Source organism: Bombina bombina, chromosome 6 (assembly GCF_027579735.1).
Source record: "Bombina bombina isolate aBomBom1 chromosome 6, aBomBom1.pri, whole genome shotgun sequence".
In the NCBI taxonomy this organism is placed as follows: domain Eukaryota; kingdom Metazoa; phylum Chordata; class Amphibia; order Anura; family Bombinatoridae; genus Bombina; species Bombina bombina.
The window spans coordinates 697579307-697603176 of NC_069504.1; the positions used below are offsets into that span (position 1 = coordinate 697579307).

General features: G+C 35.9%; 1 protein-coding gene across 1 annotated transcript; it reads right to left on the reverse strand.

Annotated features, from left to right (window-relative positions):
• Nucleotides 1-2511: 2511 nt before the first annotated feature.
• On the reverse strand, nt 2512-6254 carry LOC128662209 (cytochrome c oxidase subunit 5B, mitochondrial). The gene is made up of 4 exons (XM_053716029.1): nt 6096-6254; nt 5036-5106; nt 4371-4470; nt 2512-2724 (listed from the first exon to the last, which is right to left on the reverse strand). Exons 1-4 carry the CDS (start codon nt 6190-6192, stop codon nt 2612-2614), a joined length of 381 nt encoding a protein of 126 aa, XP_053572004.1. The 5' UTR covers nt 6193-6254; the 3' UTR covers nt 2512-2611.
• Between the last annotated feature and the right edge of the window lie 17616 nt (nt 6255-23870).

The window sequence follows — 23870 nt, forward strand, 5'->3', positions numbered from 1 at the left end:
TGTTCCCAGGACTAAAGTTGTAGCCCAGTCTACTTGTCCCTTATGACAATCTACTTGTCCTGAAACGCAAATATAATGGGGACCAATATATGTTTCACAAAGGGGTACCATCTACACCACCCAACAATTAAAACAAAATCCTGTTGTACAAGATATTTGTTTATGTAGTGTGTGTTTTGTGCGGGCGATTGTGGAGTAATTTCTCTTTAGATAATAGGTGTTGCTTTGAAGATTGAAGCCCCTGTATTGTTAGAGGCCTTAATAGGTAAAGCTCTGTTAGTGCACCTGCATAACAACTCTGGTGCATAGTATTTTTCTGCACTTTATGCTGTGAGGGCAGTGGTAATTGTGGGAATCCATGGGCAGGTTGTGGGCACCAAACAAGGGTTTTAGGACCCAATTTAAAGCACAATTTGTGCCCAGGTTTGTCAAAGCCCTGCGCTAAACACTTCTGCTCCACAATCGCACACTACTTTTATCTGTAGCGCACTTGTGTGTTCATGGCCCAATAGCGTAGTTTCCTTTTCCCAGTAGTTAGTGCCGCATGCTGCTGCTTGTCACACATGCATTGAGTTACAAGGCACAGTAATGTGCACTTCAGGAACTGTAGTATCCCAGCAGTTCACATGCTGACTTTTATGCTGCCCGGTGGGGAACAAATTTATGTGCAATGGTTCCTTGATAGATGCAGCTCAGTGGTGATAAATTCATCATACAACATACTGTCTGTGCAATACGGCACATATGCAAACTACCAGGTATGTTACACACACGATCATTGCTAAATGTACACTTAAAATTTACTGGACCGTAAATGGCTGTTTGCAGTTAATTCATTGCTTTTTTTTTTTAGTTAATTAGCATTGTTTGTGCAAGAATCCATCCATAATATCAATGCTGAAAATGTCTAAACAGTGTTGCCAAGGCAATTATACCGCTGTATTCATAACCTTTGTCAATGTGTTTACCCATTTTTATTTTATTTTTTTAAGGCAGCAGTATTGTCACATGCATAATGTCAAATAAATAATATCCTATAAGGTCATAGTAAATCTCTCACCTGCCAGAGATGGCTGAAACATCCCTCTCTGGTATCCAAGGAGTGTGTGGGGGTCTGTTTGTTTAAGTGCCATTTAATATTATTTAGTAGCTAGTGTTACTTCTGTTGTCAGGGTGCTGCACACAACATGTCTGTAAAACTCAGTGTTAGGTTTTTACAGCCATAAGAAATGTATGCAAAAGTTAAACTGCACAGAGAAAAGCAACTTGTCACAAAAAATAAAAAAAAAATGGTCTTAGCTTTTCTGTTGAATCTTTACCAAGTTTAATGGCTGCTGTGACAGTTACTAAAACAGCACCAGAAGCATGGATGAAAGAAAAATAGATGATAGATAGATGGATGATAGAGAGAAAAAGAGAAAATAAAAAGTGAAAAAAAGTGTGTGTATTGCCATAAAATGTATAAGAGAAAAGTGCCTTTTTCTGTGCAGTTTAACCCTTGCGTATATTTCTTGTGGCTGTAAAAACATAACCCTAATACTGAGTTTTACAGACATGTGTGCAGCACAAGTAACACTAGCTACTAAATATTAAATTGAACTTGAAAAAAAAAAAAAAACACAAACTCCTTGGATGTTTCAGCCATCTCTGGCAAGTGAGATTTACTATGACCCTGAAGGATATTAAAGGATATTTAGATAACATTATGCATGTGACAATACTGCTGCCTTTATAAAAAAAAAAAAAAAAAAAAAAAAAAAAAAAAAAAAAAAAAAAAAAAGTATCCCCTCCAGCTAACAGATTAGCCAACAGCAGCACGGGAGCAGAATCAGAGCAAGTTGATACCTATTATACTTAGTTACTGTATAATAGCTGCACAGCCAGGAAATCACTGAGAGGGACAAATCTAACCACTCACCTCCACTGAAAGTCTCCAACACCGCACGCGGAGACTAGAAGGGAGGAGCTGAGTAGCGTGAGACACGCTGTGAAACGGCAGCGGTAATAAGGGGAAAAAAAACCAAACACAAAAACGCTTTTACTATCTTTTTTTTTTTTAAAAAGCAAACACATTAACGGTCTTCTTGCCCGCAGCAGGGCTAAATGTGAAAAAAACAACATACCCTACACCCAGAACTGCATGTCCCGGGGCGATAGGAATTGCGCATCCCTGATTGCAATAAGGATGTCATGTTGACTTGACATTCACTTTAAATTTATAATAATATAAAAAAGCAGTTTTGTAACTCTTCCTACAGGACTTTCTAGATAAGTATCTACAGTAGAATTCCCTCTTAGACTCAACTTTATAGGAATCAGGTTATACTATTCGCATTACTTTTAAAATTTGCTTTAAGCCTTTATAATAAAACACTGCAATTAAATTTAGTGTGTCAGTCTGCAAAAGAATATGAAAAGTAAATTTATAAAAATATTTCACATTCACTGAATCCTATACTGGACCCCATTGCACAACCCCCCCTCCCCCCAAAACAAAAACTTACAAAAAAATTGTGGAGGCTAGAAACTTTTATTATGTTTTCTAGCCATTACAGAAAGATACAGTTCACTGAAAACTTGACAAGAAGGTAAAAGTACAGAGTAGTAGTGCTCAGTGGGGGAGGTGGTGATGTACAAGTTTATAGTGGGAACCACAGGATGGGCAACGCTGAGCTTCTCCATCATGCAACCAGAACCACACAACAGACGTGTTATCTTCTTCACCTGTAAACAAAAGGGTAAAGGTAGCAGACAGATCCCAACAAACAGCTACACAAACTAACACAAGTTGAAAATGTCAGCTCCGAATGACAAAATTTCTATGCCTTCGCTCAACACGATGCCCTTACGCCAAGACTTATTTACATAGGGTAATAGTATCTTGGTATCTACCAATTTGACTAAATAGCTTGGGCTCATTCCCCAAGGCAGAACATACAGTGATCTGAGGTGTCAGAAAATGCATCACGTCTGCAGAAACCGGACATATGTAAAAACTGTTAGCATTTTAGTTTGCGGTGCTGCGCCACATTAGGCTGTTCTCTTCAAACAGTGCTGTGCTCTGGCTGCACTGTGTACGTTTTCCTTGTCACAGTGCATCCACAGCAAAGTGCTGTTTGAAGTTTACAGTCAAATATGCAGTAGCGCACCGATTGTTGACAGGCTCAAACCCACCTCCTAAAACTGTAAAAGTTACTTTATTCTCCAGTTACCCAACACATTGCAATTGAAGTGGTGCTTTAGTGTAACTGCCTAATTTAAGATGGAATTTTATTTAAAAAAAAAAAAAAAAAAAAAAAAAAAAAGCAGAAATTTTTTCACTAAGAAAATCTCTCAGAAAGTGATAAAAAGTTCTGCCTCTGGGGGCTCATTAAGAAATTGGGAAGTACATTACTAAAGAGGTGAAGCTCTTCCTTCTTTAAGCAAATAACCAAATTATTTTTGAACTAGAATACCATTGAAGCCATTTATACAATATGTAAAGAAGACAAAATCCTTACAAATACAAACCTTAAACATTAACCCTGTACATTACTAGTCATTCAATGAGAAAGTAGTTTTAAGTAGTGCAAGCTCAGTCCCAAAATGACTAGCGACATACAAGGTACATTGCGGTAGTTAAGGGGTTAAAGGGACGTAAATGAGCAAAAAGAATGATCTAATGTGTTAGTTATATGCAAGCAATAGTGCTCTGCATATAGCTCCTGAAATGGATGAAATACAGAGTTAAATTCAACTTGAGAGCTACTGGGAGCTAGCTGAACATAACTGATGAGCCAATCTTCGAAGAGAGGCATGTGTGTGGCCACCAATTACCAGCTAGCCTCATATTGCATGGCTGCTCCAAAGTCTACCTAGGTATGCTTTTCAACTTAATACATTTATGACAAAATACATTTGATAACAGAAGTATTTTGCATGTTCCATCTGAATCAAGTTTGTGACTTACTTCCATGTCCCTTAAAAAAAACACAACCATAATCAGTATGCTATTTGAATACACACATGGGGAGTGGCTCAATATACATAGGTTTTTAACTAGGTTACCATTCCTGAATGTGCTCTTGTAAAAAAGTAAATTGCTAAATGTGAGTTTCAGGGGCATAGGAATCCAGCTACTACAATGCTTATAAAAACATATGTCCTCTATGCTGCTACATCTAATTCACTTTGCTGGCACATAAAAGGCCAGTCTGTTTTGAGCACAGAAGAAACAAATCTTTATATATATTATATTAATATTTATATATTTTCCCCCATTTCCAATTTAAAACTACATATTGCCTGAATGTTTTAAAGACAGACTTCTTGCACACTTAGAAAGTGTATTTATGCAAAAACTGTATGAAACAGTAATCCTAAATACTTACAGATACAGCCCACTATCCGTTTGTTGGTTATGGAAGGGACAATATTTGGATCTTCCTTAGTTCCTGCATAATGTTGTGGTTTAAAAATGCTGTATGGATCCTGCAAAACATTGATGAAAGTTATCACTTTGAGTGATCTGCTAGAGGTGCTGTCAATAACTGTAAAGGTCACTGAAAATAAACCAAAAAAAGAGAAAAAGGATGTACATTTTTCACAGTCACCTCAATAGTTCCAAATATAGGTTAAAATCCACTGCTTTATAAATGCTGAGTTAAAATGGCATACGGTTTGTGAGTGAAATACAGAGAACTGAGAAATTAGATTGTCACCATGTTGTGATTTTAACTACTGTAATATTTGTCTTTGACCTCTATTTTGACACGCTCAAGATTACCTTAACAGATCCATTTCTTTTTAGTTATAATTCAGAACTCAAGAAATTAAAAAAAAAAAAAAAAAAAAACACACACCTTAGCAAATTCTAATTCACACTTTTTAAACTAAATACACTTCAGCGATTATAGCTCCAAAATTAATAGTTTAATACAGTACTTTACATATTTGAATCTTAAGTTTGATATAGTTTTACTAGACCAACATTCACATAAACAAATAGGACTGCAGTACATGGAGAATAAAGTATCTATGCAGATAAGTAACTTACAGAGCCTTTCTCCGTTGCTGTCATTATCTTTCTCTCTAAACCAGTGGCCTGTTCCTCATCCGTTGGGATACCTGCAAATAAACAGAACGTGTAACATGTCTTATAGACAGATTTTCTACAGATTATTCACTAGAAGCCTGCAGAGTTTTATGCATCTACAAACAATATGTTGGTTAGAATGTTTCCCCATTAAACTATAGTGACATATTTCATTTTCTATATATATATATATATATATATATATATATATATATATATATATATATATATATATATATATATATATATACACATACACATACACACAGAAACACAATCATCTGCAGTGTTTATCCCGATTGAGTACAATTTCCATTTGCAACAATTTTTAACAACTCAAGAAAGAAGTGTCAGATGACAGCTCACTCCACTATTCAATGGCTGATTTAATTCCCACTCTCACAGTAAACATTCGAATTAAAAAAAGAAGGATCACAACAAAAATGAAACCACTTGGCTACAAATTAGGAATGCAGCACAGAGCAATACAGCAATCCATGGTGGTAAAAATGTATGTATATATATATATATATATATATATATATATATATATATATATAGGCTTTAGAATGATCATAAAGCTGATCAATCCTATTACTTGCTCATCATAGACACATTTGTCTATTTACTTCTGATGACCTCGCTCTAACCCTTTCAAGGAAGTGATCAAACACCATAATGCGGAAAGAGCAACACACGTACATACGAATCAAAACTGTACATACAAACTTTATAAATCTATATTCTAATGCACTGAATGGTATCTACACTAAGCTCAATGCCATGCAACGTGTAAAGACGTAGACTGGTATAATATGCTACAATAACCTGGCTCATAGCGTTTAGATTATTACTAAGCATATATCTAAATAACATAACCCTTAATACTCATCTTTATTTCTGAAGATAGCAACCACTGTCAACCAGTATTTATTATTGCGCTATACTATGCTAGCCCTACATGACCAGCGGCAAATCATTGACCTTGCAGCTTGTGCATAAGCAGCCAGTTCCTGCTCACCTCCAGCAGACATGCTACGGGTTGGAGCCGAGGCGCGTACAGCCCCAACACGGGTGAAGGCCCGAGCAGCATTTCGGAGCAGTAACCTTGAAGCCATAACTGGGGACGTGCTCACACACCGGCAGACAGGGACACAATGACCTGCTCCGGAAGCTATATACTACTTCTGAGTGTGGGTACTCTTCCGGATCACGTGACTCTTACGTCAAAGGGCTAAGCCGGAAGTGGGGAACGTATTAAAATGGAATTTATTAATATATTTAGGTTATTGTAAAAATATTCTTACTTAACATATTTTAATCTATTGCCAAATATTTTTGAGAATCAGGTGATGAAATAACATGTGAAACTTAAAGGGAGGGATATTAAACAAGGTTAAAATGTTATGATTTAGCTAATGCAATTTTGGGGAAAAAAAATCTTTGCATGAGCCTGGTAACGGTTATGTCTAGAGCACTATATGGCAGCAGTGTTGCACCAATGGTGGTAATTTGTTTTATACACTGTTGCAAACAGTGCTGCTGTCTAATGCTCATATGTGTATACCATTGATACAAACATTGATGCAGCATTGCTATAATACTCCAGACTTGAGCACATGCATGGGGCTACCTTGGTATGCTTGGTAATAAAGGATACTAAGAGAACATTGCAAATGTAATAATATAAATAAATGGGATTTCTTTAAAATTTCTTATGCTGACTGACACATTAACGTTAAATTTTGAGTTTCATGTTCCTTTTTTATGTGTTATTAAAGTAGGGTGACCAGACATCCCCGATTTCCGGGGACAGTCCCCGAATTGAGGAGACAGTCCCCGGACAAATTATGTCCCCGGAAGACAGATGGTCTGTACCGCTCCTGTTACAAAACATTCTCACATCTTCAGCACGTTCAGCTGGCCAGGGGCGGAGATACTACTAGCGGTGCAGAAATTGCTATATTCAGTGCAGTCGGCAGCACATGCACTGTGTGACTGTATTTTGTTCAGCAACCACAAGCATTAACAAACTGCGGCATAGGTGTCAGCTCTGTAAGTAACACTATCCTACAATAGGTCATTTAGTTGCACCTTAGCACCGCCCACCTCTTCTTGCAGCACACTAAACATGTATACAGTCTGTACCATCAGCATGCATGTCTAGGGAGAGGAGGTGAGAGGAGCTGGCGTTTTGCTCCCTGACATTTGTGTGCTTGATTTAAACTTCTCTCTCTCTGTGCTCTGGCCACACTCCGCTCAGGGATCTTTTCCTGCAATAAGGCTCTAATTGAGCAGAGTTTAGGTGAGGGATGGGGCACACAGACAGCAAGAGACACTAGAAGAACCAGGAGCCAGGTTATGTTTTATTATATTATATTGCCCCCTGTGTCCTTTTGCATCTACCACCAGCCGGTGAACCCTGCTGTTTCCTGAGCTGTCTGTCACAGTAAGCAACCAGTGAGATAAACACTGCAAGTCCTCAGTGCATGACAGTCAAGCCTCTATCACTATTTGCTAAATTAGTATGAAGATATTTTTAATTGCTGTGTTTTTTTCTAATAGTGTTTCCATGATCTCCTAATTTTTTTAACTCACATAGACAAAATGTGAGAAAAAACATATATATCATACAATCACTACATAGACACATACCAAATACAATGCATATATAATTTAAGTAATATATGCTAATAAAATAGTTTTTTATCATTTGCCAATAAAAAAAAAAAAAAAAAAAAATGTCCCTGCATTTCATTTTAAAAATATGGTCACCTTAAATAAAGAAACATGAAACACAAACATTTTCTTTCATAAATTCAGACAGAGCATACAATTAAAAAAAACTTTTTGTTGTATATTATTTACTATTAGCCTACTTTGACCTATTCTTGCTATGTTTTCTACTGTTCATTGAAACTCCATTTTCCTTAGATGCATGTGACGTAGTATTGTCTGTAGAGAACCTATGTGACATGAAAAGTAGCCAAAGTGAACTTATCTTTTCTAAGAGAAATGAAACTCTTCTTTGTCTTTTGCCTAGAATCTTGTTAGTGGGGGAACTAGGTGGTGTGATTCATAAATGTCCAATCTCATATATTTCTCTTATCTAGGAATGTTACTAGTATATAAGCTAAAAAAATCAGAAAGGGGATAATGAATGCTAAGATAAAAGTCCAAACTTTATTTCCCAACATTAAAAAAGGAAAAGCATAGCGTTCACAGGAACAAAACAAAAAACATAAACAGGGGTTGTCATAAGGAGATCTTTTTTATAGTAGTGGAAAATTAAGGTATGCATTGAAAATGTTGGAGGAAACACGCTATATAGCCATCATCTTGATTTTTCAACAGAGAAGTTGTTCTTACTGTTAGATTGTACTGCTTTTGACTTCCGGTGCAGGGCGGAGCATGCAGGTGGAGTGAAGCTGGTGTATTGCTCGGCGCCTTACAAATACCTACACTTGGATGCGCAATTACCTTGGCCAGACCCTAGAACGGCCCGGACCCAAACTTGGGAGGAAGCGCAACGGAAGTCTCATAGCAGCGATCGCTTCGTGGCTGAAGCGGCTCTATTCGATAAGCCAAGGACAGGGTATTTGGCTGGTTACTACCTCTGGCTGCTCCCCCCGGGTTCCTAGACAAGATACACAGTTGGAGTGTGACGTCACCAAACTCGGACCGGGCTCAGACAGCGGCAGAGAAAGCAACAGTGGGAATATACAAGGAGAACGGTATTGTTTCTTTTGCTACATATTACAGCTATTAACCCTAAGGCACTAACAAATAACAAGCATATAGACTGAAATCTTTTAATAAATGCTTAACGCTCCTCTGCATACAAACATGCTATACTAACTACAGCTGCTTTATTGGACATATGCTTGCTTGCTATAAGACTGTAATTGCTTAAGCATTTAAGAAATGTGGCAGAGACTTGAAATGTTATATAAGTTATGTAAGCCTATAGCAAACTGAAAATACTAAGTGGCCCACATTCTCTCTCTGGAGCCCAATTCTGGACTTAAAGATTTAATGCTGGAAATAACTCTGACAAGAGCCGAGAGAGAAAGTGGAGGGAATACTATCTGTTTTGAATCTTAGGCTGTTAATTAACAAACTAAGCATATAGACTATGACTGAACTGGCTAATAAACGCTTAAATGCCTTTGACCTGCTTGCAAAACATCCTACAACAAAATATATTTGCTCTATTGGACTCATGCTAGCTTGTTATAAGAATATAAGTTACCCAGTACTAAAGAGACACGGCAGTAATCTGAGCTGAATTGTATCAATGTCAATTGCTGTCTAAAGATAATCTTGTACTAGATTGGGTGTATTAAACAACTTATAACTTATCTCTGCATAAAATAGGGGATAATTGGTAAACCCCTAATTCTAGAATTAATATAAATATAATCCACTGGACTCTCCCATAACCCTAAGGGTAGGAGTAGAATTGGATCAATCTATAATATTCAGTGGATATAGAAAGACCCAGAAGTTCAGACTGCACAGTCCCAAACAAGAAGAAAGGAAGGAAACCTACTGGAAACGTTTAATTGCTAAAACCCAAGTAGCCTGTACTGGGAGACCCCAACTCAAGAGGCAATTGAGCATCTGGAAATTGGCCCTCCCATAACCCAATGGGTAGGAGACTGTAAAAGGCCAAAATATATCCAATTAAGCTAGTAGCTTGGTTGAATACCATCGCAAAGGACGAACACTGTCTAGAAAAAAGAATAAAATAAGATACTGGACATATCATTGTAATATACTTCTTATGTAAAACCTAGAGAGGTTAGCTATATAAAAGGGAACTGCATAATATAAAGTAAGCCCTTATAATTAAGGAAGAAGAAGAAAGTGAAAACTCACTGGCTTGGCTGACGTGGCAATAGACACTAACCACGGTTTTGTTTTTGTTTTGCTTGTTCTTTGTTTTTTGTTTTGTTTTTTTCTGTTTTTATTGTTATTGGTATTTTTTGTTTTCCTTAGCTTTTGAGTACACTTATTTTTAAGCACCTTATACACTATAACTAATTCACTGAATAAGAACACAATATACACAGGTATCAACTTAACCTGATAAAATCACAGTTTAGTACATTTATTATAATTTTTATAATAAATTGCACATTTCATTAAAAAAAAAAAAAAAAAAGATATATACATTTTTTTTTTCCGAATGGAAAAATATATGGCACCCTCGAAAGGTAACTCACCAGCCATGCAGCCAAAGACCAGAGAGAAAAAACATACTAAATCAACAGAGATACATTTAGACCAATCACAAGAACAATCTGATATAAATCTTACTAACACAGGAATTGCAGATATAGTGGCACAAATAACCAAAGCTATTACACCTCAATTAGAATCTCTTAAAATAGAGATTAAACAAGAGATCAATACATTAACAAACAAAATCAGACAATTTGCTACAAGGATGAATGAGGTGGAAACTAGGGTTTCTGATTTGGAAGATAGGATATGTCACCTTGAACACACCGATTCACAATATAGTAAAACCTCACTTAACTTTCAAACAAGACTAGAAGACCTAGAGGATCGCTCTAGGCGAAATAACATAAGAATTATTGGAGTTCCAGAGACCATAGAGTATCAAGATTTAATGTCCTTTGCTATAGACACACTTCCAAAACTACTCAACATGACACCATCCACACACCCTATTCAAATAGAGAGGATTCATAGAATAGGCCTTATACGGAAAAACCCAGATGGAACAATTAGACCAACACCAATCATCGCTAGGTTCCTGAATTTCCAGGACAAAATAAATTATCTTAGAAGCTATAAGAGGAACATCCCCCTAAATATACAACAAGGAAAAATCTACCTTTTTCAAGATTTTTCGGTGGAAACTTCCACCAAAAGAAGGGAGATGTCCCCCTATTGCTCAAGATTAATTGAAGCCAAAATCAATGCTAAATTAATATACCCAGCAAAATTAATTATAACAAAGAATGGAGACACAACAGTCTTAAAAAATGTACAAGAAGCACAAGATTTTTGTAAAAATATGGGCCTAGAGTAACTTGTTTTGCTATCCTGTTTTTGTTTTATCACAAGAATAGAGTGTTATGATTCTAAGTTTCTTTATAATGATTTTGGCAGACAACTTTTTTGCTGCTCTGTTTGTGTATTTTACTTTTTTGTTTTCTTCTTTGTTGTTTTTAATTAAGGATATAGATGTAAAGCCTCAGAGAATATATGTAACGGCAATGTACATATTAGATTACGTTTGTAACATGTATATGTGCCTCTCTCTCTCCCCTCTTGCACATCCAAAGGGCTATGCCCTTCGTTTACTTCTTGAATATACTACTATTACATTATATAATGTTACCGCACATACATAAAAAGTAATGCTTAAGATCCTGTCTTGGAATGTAGGGGGGGGGGGGTAACCTCCCCAATTAAGAGGAAGGCAATTATTAAAGAACTAGCACAATATAAACCAGATATAGCAATGCTACAGGAAACTCACCTGAACACTCAAGAAGCAAGCAAACTAAGGTATAGATGGGTTGGAGAGGTTCTTGCCTCCCCAGGCAAGGAAAGGAAGAGGGGAACAGCTATTTTAATAAGTAAACATTTGACATATCAAATTTTAGATCAAATAACAGACCCAGAAGGTAGGTTCCAAATCATAATTATAAAAATGGATAAAATTGATTTCACTTTATGCAATATATACGGTCCTAACAAAGCTGATAACAATTTCTGGGATAATCTGGCATTAAAATTGATGGAACATACAGAGAAGAATTTGATAGTGGGGGGAGATATGAACTTAACACTTATGGCAAATATAGATAGAATGAGAATAAAGCCTACAAGAAATAGGGAAATACGTACCTTGCAGAGATTCTGTAGTAGGATTGGCCTACGGGACATATGGAGAATCCAAAACCCAGACTTAAAAGCATTTACGTTTATATCAAAAGGACACCAAACTATGTCCAGAATAGACATGTTTCTAATATCAGATAGATTGGCAGGTTTAGAAGTTAAAACAGAAATTCAGGATATATGCCTATCAGACCACGCCATCATATCACTAGAAATACAAATAAAAACACTCCAACAAATTCAATCTAATAATTTTTTCTTTCCCAAATATCTTGTGCATAACCCTAAATTCCAGAATTGGTTAAAAAATAAATGGCAGGAATTCATGAGTTTTAATCAGGCGTATACAGAGAAAATAGAAATCCTATGGGAGACCGGGAAGGCGGTAATGCGCGGCGATATTAAAGCATATTTATGTGGACTTAAAAAAAGATATAGACATCAAAATGTACAACTATCAAAATATGTTAAGAACACATATAATATATATCTGGCCTCACGTAGAAACAACTGGGATAAATATATAAATGCGAAAACGCAACGTGATCTTTTCTTGAAGCAAAATATAATTCAAGAAGAACTGCGTCTCAAAGCACTATATGGAGGATTTAGGGGCAGATCAGCCAAATATTTAGCACATATTACAAAGCAAAAAATGCATTATCAGATTACAGCAATCAAAGTAGGCCCCAATAGGTACACAACAAATACAGATATTAAAAAGATTTTTCATAACTTTTTTAAAACAATATATAAAGAAGAGGGAATCAATGCAGAACAGAAAAGTGCATTCTGGAGAGATGTTAAAATACCGAAATTACCAGGTGAAGTAGTTCAAGAATTAAATCAAACGATAACTACGCAGGAAATAATAAATGAGATTAAAGTAGCTAAATTAAATAAAGCCCCTGGACCGGATGCCATCCCAATAGAATTCTATAAAATTCTATACCAACAGGTGACACCGAGCTTACATAAACTGTACAATACCTATTTCAAGACAGATATTAAACAGGCCCCTAACTTTACTACATCTAATATAACATTAATACCTAAAAAAGATAGAGATCTAGAAAATCCAACGTCATATAGACCAATAGCCTTACTTAATGTGGACTATAAAATTTTAACATCAATAATTGCTAACCGGCTAAAGCCACATTTACATAAGATAATTCATGTGAACCAAACTGGATTCATGCCCAATAGGAACCCAGCAAGGAACATACGTAAGACTATGTTATTAGATTTTTTCTGGAAGGAGCATAGATACAAAAAACTATCTAAAAAAGAGAGTACGGCAATTCTAACAGTCGATGCTGAGAAGGCATTCGACTATATAAATTGGGACCACCTATTCCATACACTGGAAAGATGTGGCTTTTCAGGTAATATATATAACTTTATAAAATTAATCTATAATAAACCAACATCAGCTATTATAGTCAATGGATTAGTCTCTGAAAGATTTCACCTGTTTCGAGGCACTAGACAGGGCTGCCCACTTTCACCCCTCCTTTTTAACATCTCTCTGAAACCTCTAGCAATACGACTTAGACAACAACTACACGGCATTAAAATAGGTGGACAACAATTTACTCTTTCTCTATATGCAGATGACTTAATATTATACTTAAGTAACCTAGAAACAACCCTTCCAATACTGATTAAAGCTACACAACAATTTGGAACTATATCAGGTTACAAAATATAGCAAGTCAATTTAATTTACCTAACCGAGACTTTTATGCTTACCTACAAATTAGGAACTATATCAATAAGCTACAAATAAAGTATAATCCAGATTGGACATTAGGGGTATTAGAAAGTAGAATCAAATTATTTCAAGGTGGAATACACTCAATAGCCCATCTATACAGTCTGATAAACTCCAACTCTAACTTAACTCAGATAGAGGGAATTGCAAACAAATGGCAGCAGGATTTTCCAAGTATAAATAGTTCAGATGTACAGGAGAGTTTTAGAATAATAAATAAAACGTGGGTACCAACTGTATGGCGTGAATCACACTTGAAAGTAATAAATAAAGTATATATAACAGCACATAATCTTAGAAAGTGGTATAAATCAAAGCACACTTGCCCGAAATGTAATGCACAAGTAGCAGATAAATTACATTATTTTTTGGCATGCCCCAAAATTCATCAGCTTTGGTTACAAATTAACTACTGGCTGAAAAAGAACTTATTAATAGGGGATGAAATCCTAAGACAACATGTGTTTTTCCTAGTAAAATACTCAGAACAATATAAAGATAATAATTTAATTAATACTATAATATTACTAGTGCGAAACCTTTTATTAAAAAGATGGAAATCTCCAAAAGCACCTAAGTTTGTACAATTCAAAAAGATACTGATAAATCAATGTGTTATGGAACAAATATCCATACAACACCCCAGTAATATCCAAATTCAAAATTATTTTAAAAAATGGATAAAGGTTATCAAAAGCCTTCCAGAAAACGTACAAATCCAATTAGTTAAGCCATTTAGTACCACTGAATATGTACTGCAAAATGTATTCATTGTTTTTTTGTTGTTGTTTGTTTCTTGTTTTTTGTTTTTTTCCCTCTGATTTGTGTATTTATTTGAAAATTAATAAAATACTAAATTTAAAAAAAAAAGATTGTATTGCTTTATACTATTTTTATTTTTTAGAAACAGTTCTTTTACTTCAGAACAGTTATAAGGAATGTTACAGAAAATGCAAAGTTCACTTCTCACTGATTCCCCGTACAGTCTGTTTCATTTATCTGGCCACGCGTTGTTCATGACACTGAAAATTCTTTCTACGCCAGAATTTGAGACAGGAATCGATGCACATTACTGAAATGACTTTAATAAACTTGGGGCAGATTCTATACTAAAGAAATGCTTTCTTTTGTCAAGGGATGTTGTACCCTGCAGATAATTGAATACTTTACCTAATGCATTAACTTCGTCAAATAGTGAATTAGGAGGAAGCTCTTGGTTCCAAGGTGACAACTGCCAGATTTCTGTTATGTCTTCCAAGGATGGAGATTTCTTTTGATTTTCAAGGCACAAAACATTTTAAGCCTGACATCTTGGATTGCCAAAAGGAAACAATTTCCCTAGATAATAAAAAGATCTTATGCAAACATCTAGTGCAAGGGTCATCAAATCTGTTTAAAGTTTAGAAGCCTGTCAGAATATTAGAGCCAGACATACTTTTAGGAACCAGGCAGTGGTATTTGTATATAGATCTATGGAGAATAACCCCAAAAATTAGGAGCCAGGGGTAAAATTCTAGGAGCCAGTGGCTCCCTTGCTCCTGGGTTTGCCAAGCCCTGATCTAGTGTTTCTTCCTTAAAGAGATAAGAAGGTCAAAATTAAACCTGCATGATTCAGCTAGAGCATGTCATTTTAAGAGACTTTTAAATTCACTTCTATTTTCAAATGTGCTTCATTCTCTTGGTATTCCTTCTTTATAAAAGAATACACATCCTACACTAGTGGGAGCTAGTTTCTGGTTGGTTGCTGCACACATTTGCCTCTTATGATTGGCTAACTAGATGTGTTCAGCTATCTGGAAATAGTGCAATGTTGTTCTTTCAGCAAAGGATAACAATGTAATGAAGCAAATTTGATAATAGAAGTAAATTAGAAAGTTGTTTAAAATTGTTTGTTCTATCCAAATCATGTAAGAAAATGTTGGGGATTCCTGTACCTTTAAAGCTTTCAGCTGAATGTTCTGGTAAATATTTTTTATGCAAAGCAGATGTAACTTTAATTCCCCAAAAATTCTCATAAATGTTTTAAGGAATTTTCTAAATCTTTCCATAATAAAATAAATATCACAGAAAAGTGTTGATTTGTTTCTAATTTGAGTAGTGTATTTTGAAATAAAGGCATAACAAAGTTAGTAAAATAAAGATAGAGCTCTGCTATTGTTGGTTGCTCATCGCTTGCCATTTCATTTTGCTTATCTGAAATTATTTTCCATATAGTCTTATGACAATCATCACTTCCAAGTGAAAGGAAATAAGATTTCACTGGCTACCAGTTGTGTAAAAATCTCTCTACTGCATTAAGGGCTAGATTACAAGTGGATCGCTAATTTATCCCAATCCCAAAACGGGCAAATTTGCCCGTTTGCAGGCGTGCAATAATTAACCAGCCATTGCAAGAGGCTGGTTATTGCTACCGTGAGTTCGCGGTAGCAATTAGCGCTCATAAAACTAGCCAGAGATTAGATCTCTGGTTAATTTAATAAATGTTCCCTTAATTGGCCCAAAAAAAACCCGTGCTGTAGCTTTTTTAAAGTAAAACATGAGCATTATATATATATATATTTTAGACATGTGCAATTCGTTTCGGATCGATTCGGAAAATTCGGAGATTCGGATCGATCCGAATTTCCGAATTAAAATACTGCCGAATTTACCGAATAAATCCGAATTAGTTCGGATTTATTCGGTAAATTCGGATGGCCATGGATTACACTAGTATTGTACAGTATATTAGGTTATATCACTCTGCTATGGGTTACACCTAATATACAGTACATAATACTAGTCTAATACACAGCACACATACCGAATTTCCGAACCGAATCCAGCCAAATTTTTTCTAACCCGAAACGAATTCATTCTAAGTTTTCCAAATTCGATCCGAAACGAAATTCGAAAAACTCTGAATCGATCCGAACCGAACCAAAACTGATTTTTCGATCATGCACATATCTAATATATATATATATATATATATATATATATATATATATATATATATATATATATATATATATATATATATATATATATATATATATATATATCTTTCAAAAGATTAGAAAAGTCAAGAATAAGGAAAGTATAAAGTTAGAAATTTGAGAGAAGAATAAAGCCAATCTTTCCCAGTACTAGGACAATTCTTGCAAAATAAATGTTAACAACCCTCAAGAGAAGAAATTTACCATAAGATAATAAAATTGCAGAATAAACTGCTGAATAACAAACAATGTAACCATGATGTGATTTTATCCATTATATTTAATATGCCAAAAAAATGTATATAATCATATGACAATTAATTAAAGTTGAGCTCCCTATATTATAAGCACATACAATGTACAAACACATGAACAATTGGTTCAAATAAAATTCCAACAAAAAAATCACTCTAGGAACTGGGGATCCCCAGAGCTGACTATGAAAAGTAGAATTTCAAATGTAGCCAATTTCTATTTGCAAACAATTGTGGCCCTTAATTAGATAGCCTGTTTCCAGCTACTATGTATCAGCTCTCAATTCTACAATCCCTTGTTAGGCAAGTAAATGACTTTTAGCAACACTTCCCTGGAGAATTATATTCCCATAAGTAACGGCCTTTGTCGGTTTTAGAGAGGAAGTCTATATGTGAAAGTAGTGACTTTATACTCCTTTCACCATGCGGTCCCCCGCAATGAAACGGTTACTCGGAGTTACTCACTCAGTAGATACAGTCTCCTCCTCCCTTTCACCATGCGAATCACCAACATGCTGTAGTTACTGCTGATGGGATACACTTGTTGCATTCGCGGATATCTTTGGACCACTGCCTCCTTTCTTTTCTCAAGATAGTGAAAATGTGGTAAGCGCTAGGATACTGAGATATTTAGCTCCTCTTTAAAAAGACAAGATCCCTAAAACTTGTCTAAACAGACTGTATCAAGAAAGGGGGAATGGGGTATAAAGAGGGCGCCTGAGGCTATAAATATTGCCACACTTTCAAAGTAGGTTATATAGCAAATATTTAATAAAGCAAAACTTGATTTCATATGAAGGGGACGTCCCCCCAAAGTACAATGCATATATATATATATATATATATAAAAATAATATTTAAAAAGAGAGCTAACCTTGCTGCTAGCAAACAATTATCAGCATATAATCAGAAGCAATGGATAAAAATACAAATATTATTAAAATTAGGCAAATATCTAATGCCTTGGCTGTATGCAACTATGAGTGAACTTAGGAAAAAAGTAACAAAGTAACAATTGCTAAATCAGCAAAAAGTGTCCAGTATAAACAGCAAACTTTTGTCACATTGGGAGTTGGTTAATTAAGATATCCGCACAAACAGTTTTTGCTAGACAGAACTTTTCTTTGATGCAATCCCTGTTGATAGAAATGAAACAGACAAGTGCGGGTTACAGCAAGGTGAGAGTTGGTACCTGATTTGCAGCAATGTTCGTTGTTCTGTAGGATAATACTTTACCCTTGTATCTGTGGCGGGTGTTCCGCTAGATAGACGCCTTCGCTCCCACACAAAGTGGCTTGTTCGCTGTATGATGCGTGACCGGCAGCGTCTGACGTCACGATTCTGTGTAGATGTAACATACGGGTCCTTCCTTCGTATGAATTATGATGTTCCCAATAGGTGATTACCTGCACTTAGTGCTTATGCACGCAGGAAAAAAGATTGTTTGAGGGGTCAGTGCAACCCTCCAGTACACGATGGTTACTTATGCTGAAAAAAGGTTTTTTTTTTTTTATATCAATAAAAACCCGGGTATAATAAGAGATCCTGAGTACTCAGGTGATGTTAAAATGTATCATAAAAGTCATAGAAGTCTCACAGTGCCAAGCGGTCAATGCGTTTCGCCCTTCTCTGGGCTTTATCAAGATCTTTCTGGACTTTCTAAATTATAAGATATTATTTTCATCATATCTTATAATTTACTATTAAAAAATGATAAAATATGAGGAAGTTTTCTAACTTTGACCCCCAAAATCTTTTATAAATCTACAACCACAAAAAAACACCCATGCTAAATAGTTTCTAAATTTTGTCCTGAGTTTAGAAATACCCAATGGTTACATGTTCTTTGCTTTTTTTTCAAGTTATAGGGCAATAAATACAAGTAGCACTTTGCTATTTCCAAATCACTTTTTTTCAAAATTAGCGCTAGTTACATTGGGACACTGATATCTTTCAGGAATCCCTGAATATCCCTTGACATGTATATATATATATATTTTAGAAGACATCTCAAAGTATTGATCTAGGCCCATTTTGGTATATTTCATGCCACCATTTCACCGCCAAATGCGATCAAATAAAAACAAATTGTTCACTTTTTCACAATTTTTTTCACAAACTTTAGGTTTCTCACTTAAATTATTTACAAACAACTTGTGCAATTATGGCATAAATGTTTGTAAATGCTTCTCTGGGAACCCTTTGTTCAGAAATAGCAGACATATATGGCTTTGGCGTTGCTTTTTGGTTATTAGAAGGCCGCTAAATGCCACTGCGCACCACATTTGTATTATGCCCAGCAGTGAAGTGGTTAATTAGGGAGCTTGTAGGGTTAATTTTAGCTTTAGTGTAGTGTAGTAGACAACCCAAAATATTGATCTAGGCCCATTTTGGTATATTTCATGCCACCATTTCACCGCCAAATGCGATTAAATAAAAAAAAAATATTCACTTTTTCTCAAACTTTTTCACAAACTTTAGGTTTCTCACTGAAATGATTTACAAACAGATTGTGTAATTATGGCAAAAATTGTTGTAAATGCTTCTCTGGGATCCCCTTTGTTCAGAAATAGCAGACATACTGTATATGGCTTTGGCATTACTTTTTGGTAATTAGAAGGCCGCTAAATGCCACTGCGCATCACATGTGTATTATGGCTAGTAGTGAAGGGGTTAATTAGGTAGCTTGTAGGGAACTTGCATGGTTAATTTTAGCTTTAGTGTAGAGAACAGCTCCCACCTGACACATCCCACCCCCTGATCTCTCCCAAACAGCTCTCTTACCTTCCCCCACCCCACAATTGTCCCCACCATCTTAAGAAAGTCTAACAAGAGATAGTAGTCGCACCACCAAGTTCAATGAATAGTTTTCTTTATTGAGCCAAGATCAAAAAATCAGCAACGTTTCGGACACAAGTCCTTAATCTTGCATAACAAACAGACACTGATTTACTTCTTATATACCCAAAATAAGTCACACCTGCACAGCTAATTGTAACACCTGAAAAGTCAGGTATAACATTAACAGCCAAATGTTGCCACCATGTGGTCAACTACAAACATCACACTTATCTAAATAATTTTAATTTAACTATTACTTATCCAGCAATGAATTAATACATAGTCTAAAATATATCTATGTACAGTGCAGACTCTCAAGCAGTATATGATTTTAACTTGTTCCTTTATACTACATATTAACAAAGATAGATGTAAACATTTTATTTAATAAAGATTTTCATATAGATCCCTACAGAAAAATTGACCAATCTAATTCTTTATTCATGCCCCCTGGAGATAATGTCCCTAATTCATAAATCCAATACGCTTCACGTTTTTGTAATAATTTAATTCTATCACCTCCTCTTCTAGGATGTTGCACTTGTTCCAAAATCTGGAACCTTAATTGGCTTAGATTATGCCCTGCAGACAAAAAATGAGTTCCAATGTCGCTCCCACATACGCAAATATTTTTATGAATATGTTTGAGGAACATTTTGTTTATAATAATCCTTTATTTTTATCATATGGCGCCACCTGGTGGCGCTATATTGATGATGTGTTTGGGGTGTGGGGGGGCGACATTGGAACCCTGGTAAATTTTGTGAATGAATTAAATGCAGCAACTAGTCACATCAGATTCAAGTTAGTCTTTAGTGAGGAGAGTGTTGTATTTCTGGACACATTTATGTCAAAGTGTAAATCAGGTCTAACTGTGGACCTTCATAGGAAAGACACAGATTGCAACACTCTCCTGCACTATAAAAGTGCACACCCCCCTTCACTGGTAAGATCTTTACCTAGGAGCCAGTTTTTACGTGTAAGGCGTATTGTGTCTGATGAAACAGTAGTTAAAGACAGGCTTAAAGAAATGGGGGATCGCTTCCTACAAAGGGGATATCCATGTGAATTAATTGAGACTGAATTTAGGAATGCATTAAACACCCCTAGAGAGTTGTTATTGGAAAAGAAAAAACCTATGATGGATGATAATAAAAAAAGCCCTAGACTAGTTTTTGTAAGTCAATTTGCCCCTTGGAATCAACAGGTTATGAAGATTATTCGTAGGCATTGGCACATTTTGAGCACTTGTAATCCTAATATTCAGGAATTTAAGATTCCCCCTATGCCAGCTTTTAAACGAGGAAAAAACATAAAAGATGTTCTGGTACGGGCAGATATTGGTCCATCTAAGAGACCAGTTCAAACTTATTTTGGTAAGAAAAATCTGGGTAGTTTTCCCTGTTTAGGGTGCTCAAATTGCAACAGTATTATTAAAGGGCCAACATTCAGTCATCCAAGTACTGGCAAAAAATATTTCATTAAGGGACACTATACTTGCAATACTGATTTTGTGATATATTTGATTAAATGCCCATGTGGGCTGGGTTATGTGGGCGAGACCTCCCAGTGCGTCAAAGAACGCATAGTCCAACACAAAAGTAGCATTAGAACCAAGAAAAAGGATGCCCCAGTTGCCCATCATTTTTTGTCTGCAGGGCATAATCTAAGCCAATTAAGGTTCCAGATTTTGGAACAAGTGCAACATCCTAGAAGAGGAGGTGATAGAATTAAATTATTACAAAAACGTGAAGCGTATTGGATTTATGAATTAGGGACATTATCTCCAGGGGGCATGAATAAAGAATTAGATTGGTCAATTTTTCTGTAGGGATCTATATGAAAATCTTTATTAAATAAAATGTTTACATCTATCTTTGTTAATATGTAGTATAAAGGAACAAGTTAAAATCATATACTGCTTGAGAGTCTGCACTGTACATAGATATATTTTAGACTATGTATTAATTCATTGCTGGATAAGTAATAGTTAAATTAAAATTATTTAGATAAGTGTGATGTTTGTAGTTGACCACATGGTGGCAACATTTGGCTGTTAATGTTATACCTGACTTTTCAGGTGTTACAATTAGCTGTGCAGGTGTGACTTATTTTGGGTATATAAGAAGTGAATCAGTGTCTGTTTGTTATGCAAGATTAAGGACTTGTGTCCGAAACGTTGCTGATTTTTTGATCTTGGCTCAATAAAGAAAACTATTCATTGAACTTGGTGGTGCGACTACTATCTCTTGTTACATTTACTGGGGGTATTGTGCAGTGCCCCTGTGTTTGCACACCTTGGATCCCAGGTGCTGGACTTTGAGAACTTTTCATCTTAAGAAAGTCTGCCAGTACTGAAATAAAAGCTATCTTAATTTTTTTAAATTGTTAAGCATATTTACATATGCTGCTGTGTAGGATCCCCCTTAACCCCAACCTCCACGATCCCCCCCAAACAGCTCTCTAACCCTCCTCCTCTAACTTATTGGGAGCCATCTTAGGTACTGGCAGCTGTCTCTCAGAACCCAGTTTAGAATAAAAGATTTTTTTTTCTGTAGTGTAGCTCCCCCCCCCAAAGACCAACCCCCCCCCAGATCCCTTAGATCATTTTTATTTTAAATTTCCACCCCCCTCTCTCCCACTTTTCTTTCAACATCTTTCTGCAGTGTAGCGTTTCCCACCCGCTCCCGCACCTTGCACGTGCCCGCTCCCCGTGCACATGCGCGAGTCTGTGCGTGCCCCCGGCTACCCCACCCACGATCCCGCCCTCCTCTGCATTCAAGAAAGCATCGATGGCCGCCCACCCGCCTCCCACGTCGGCTCCCACCCACCAACGATTGCGGCCATTGATGGCCGATGCAGAGAGGGCCACAGAGGGACTATCTCTGCATCGGACTGCTTAAAAAGATTATTGCAGGATGCCTTGATATCGAGGCATCACTGCAATAACCGGAAAGTGTCTGGAAGCGATCAGGATAATTTTCACCGCTTCCAAAGACCGACGACGTGCAGGGTACGTCCTCGGTCGTTAAGTGTATTTTTTTGGAGGACATACCCTGCACGTCGTCCGTCATTAAGGGGTTAAATCCAACTTTTTGGTTATTCATTATATTTGGAACCAGAGAACGTATTACTGTAATTTAAGTAAACTACCATATTATTTGCAGAGCTTTATTTGGGGGTTATTTTAATCATTTAAAAATGGAGCATAATTAATCTCTACATTTAGGCCGCTAGGATTCAAAGACTGCAGATTATAAATCCATTTGCATTCCTGCTGGAGAAGAGTTTTATCTAGATCACCTCCTCTCCCTTGTAAATCAATTTTTTCCAACCCTCTAAATTTTAGCTCATTTTTATTGCTTTTATGGTAATATAAAAAATGCCTTGCTACACTACTAGTTTTGAATAATTTATTTTGTATATCTCTTTTGTGTTCCTTTATCCTTTCACGTAGTTCCTTGTATGTTTTGCCTATATAGTACATCTGGCAACTGCATGTTAATATATAGACCACTCCTTTAGATCTGCATGTTATATGCCCTTTTATTCGTCTTTTTTTTACCCAGTTTGTCAGTGAAACTTTCTCCTACTAATAAAGTTTTGCAGACTGAACATTTTTTACATTTAAAATTACCATCTTTTTCTGATAGAGTATTTAACCAGTTTGATTCATTTTAAGAGTAATGACTTGACATTAGTTTGTCTTTAAAGGGACATTAAACACTAAATACATGCTAGATAGAATGATGCATTCAAAGAAAAGATTAGTCCATGACTAACATGTAGATTTATTTTTTTAAAGTTTCATTAGTTGTTTAAAAATTAACAAAATAAGTGTAAAGTTTTAGTGTCTATAAAACACTGGGAGCTGCCATGTTGTAACTTGTGTTACCTTCTCCGCTGTGGCCAATTAGAGACAGTTATAAATAGGTCATTAGAGTGTGCAGCCAATGGTTGTGCTGGATTTAACAGTGTTCTGCACTTTCATTTCTAACAGGAGCTGAAAAGCTCACAATTTCAGAATGGAATTACAGGCAAAGAGGCCAAAATAAATAATGAAA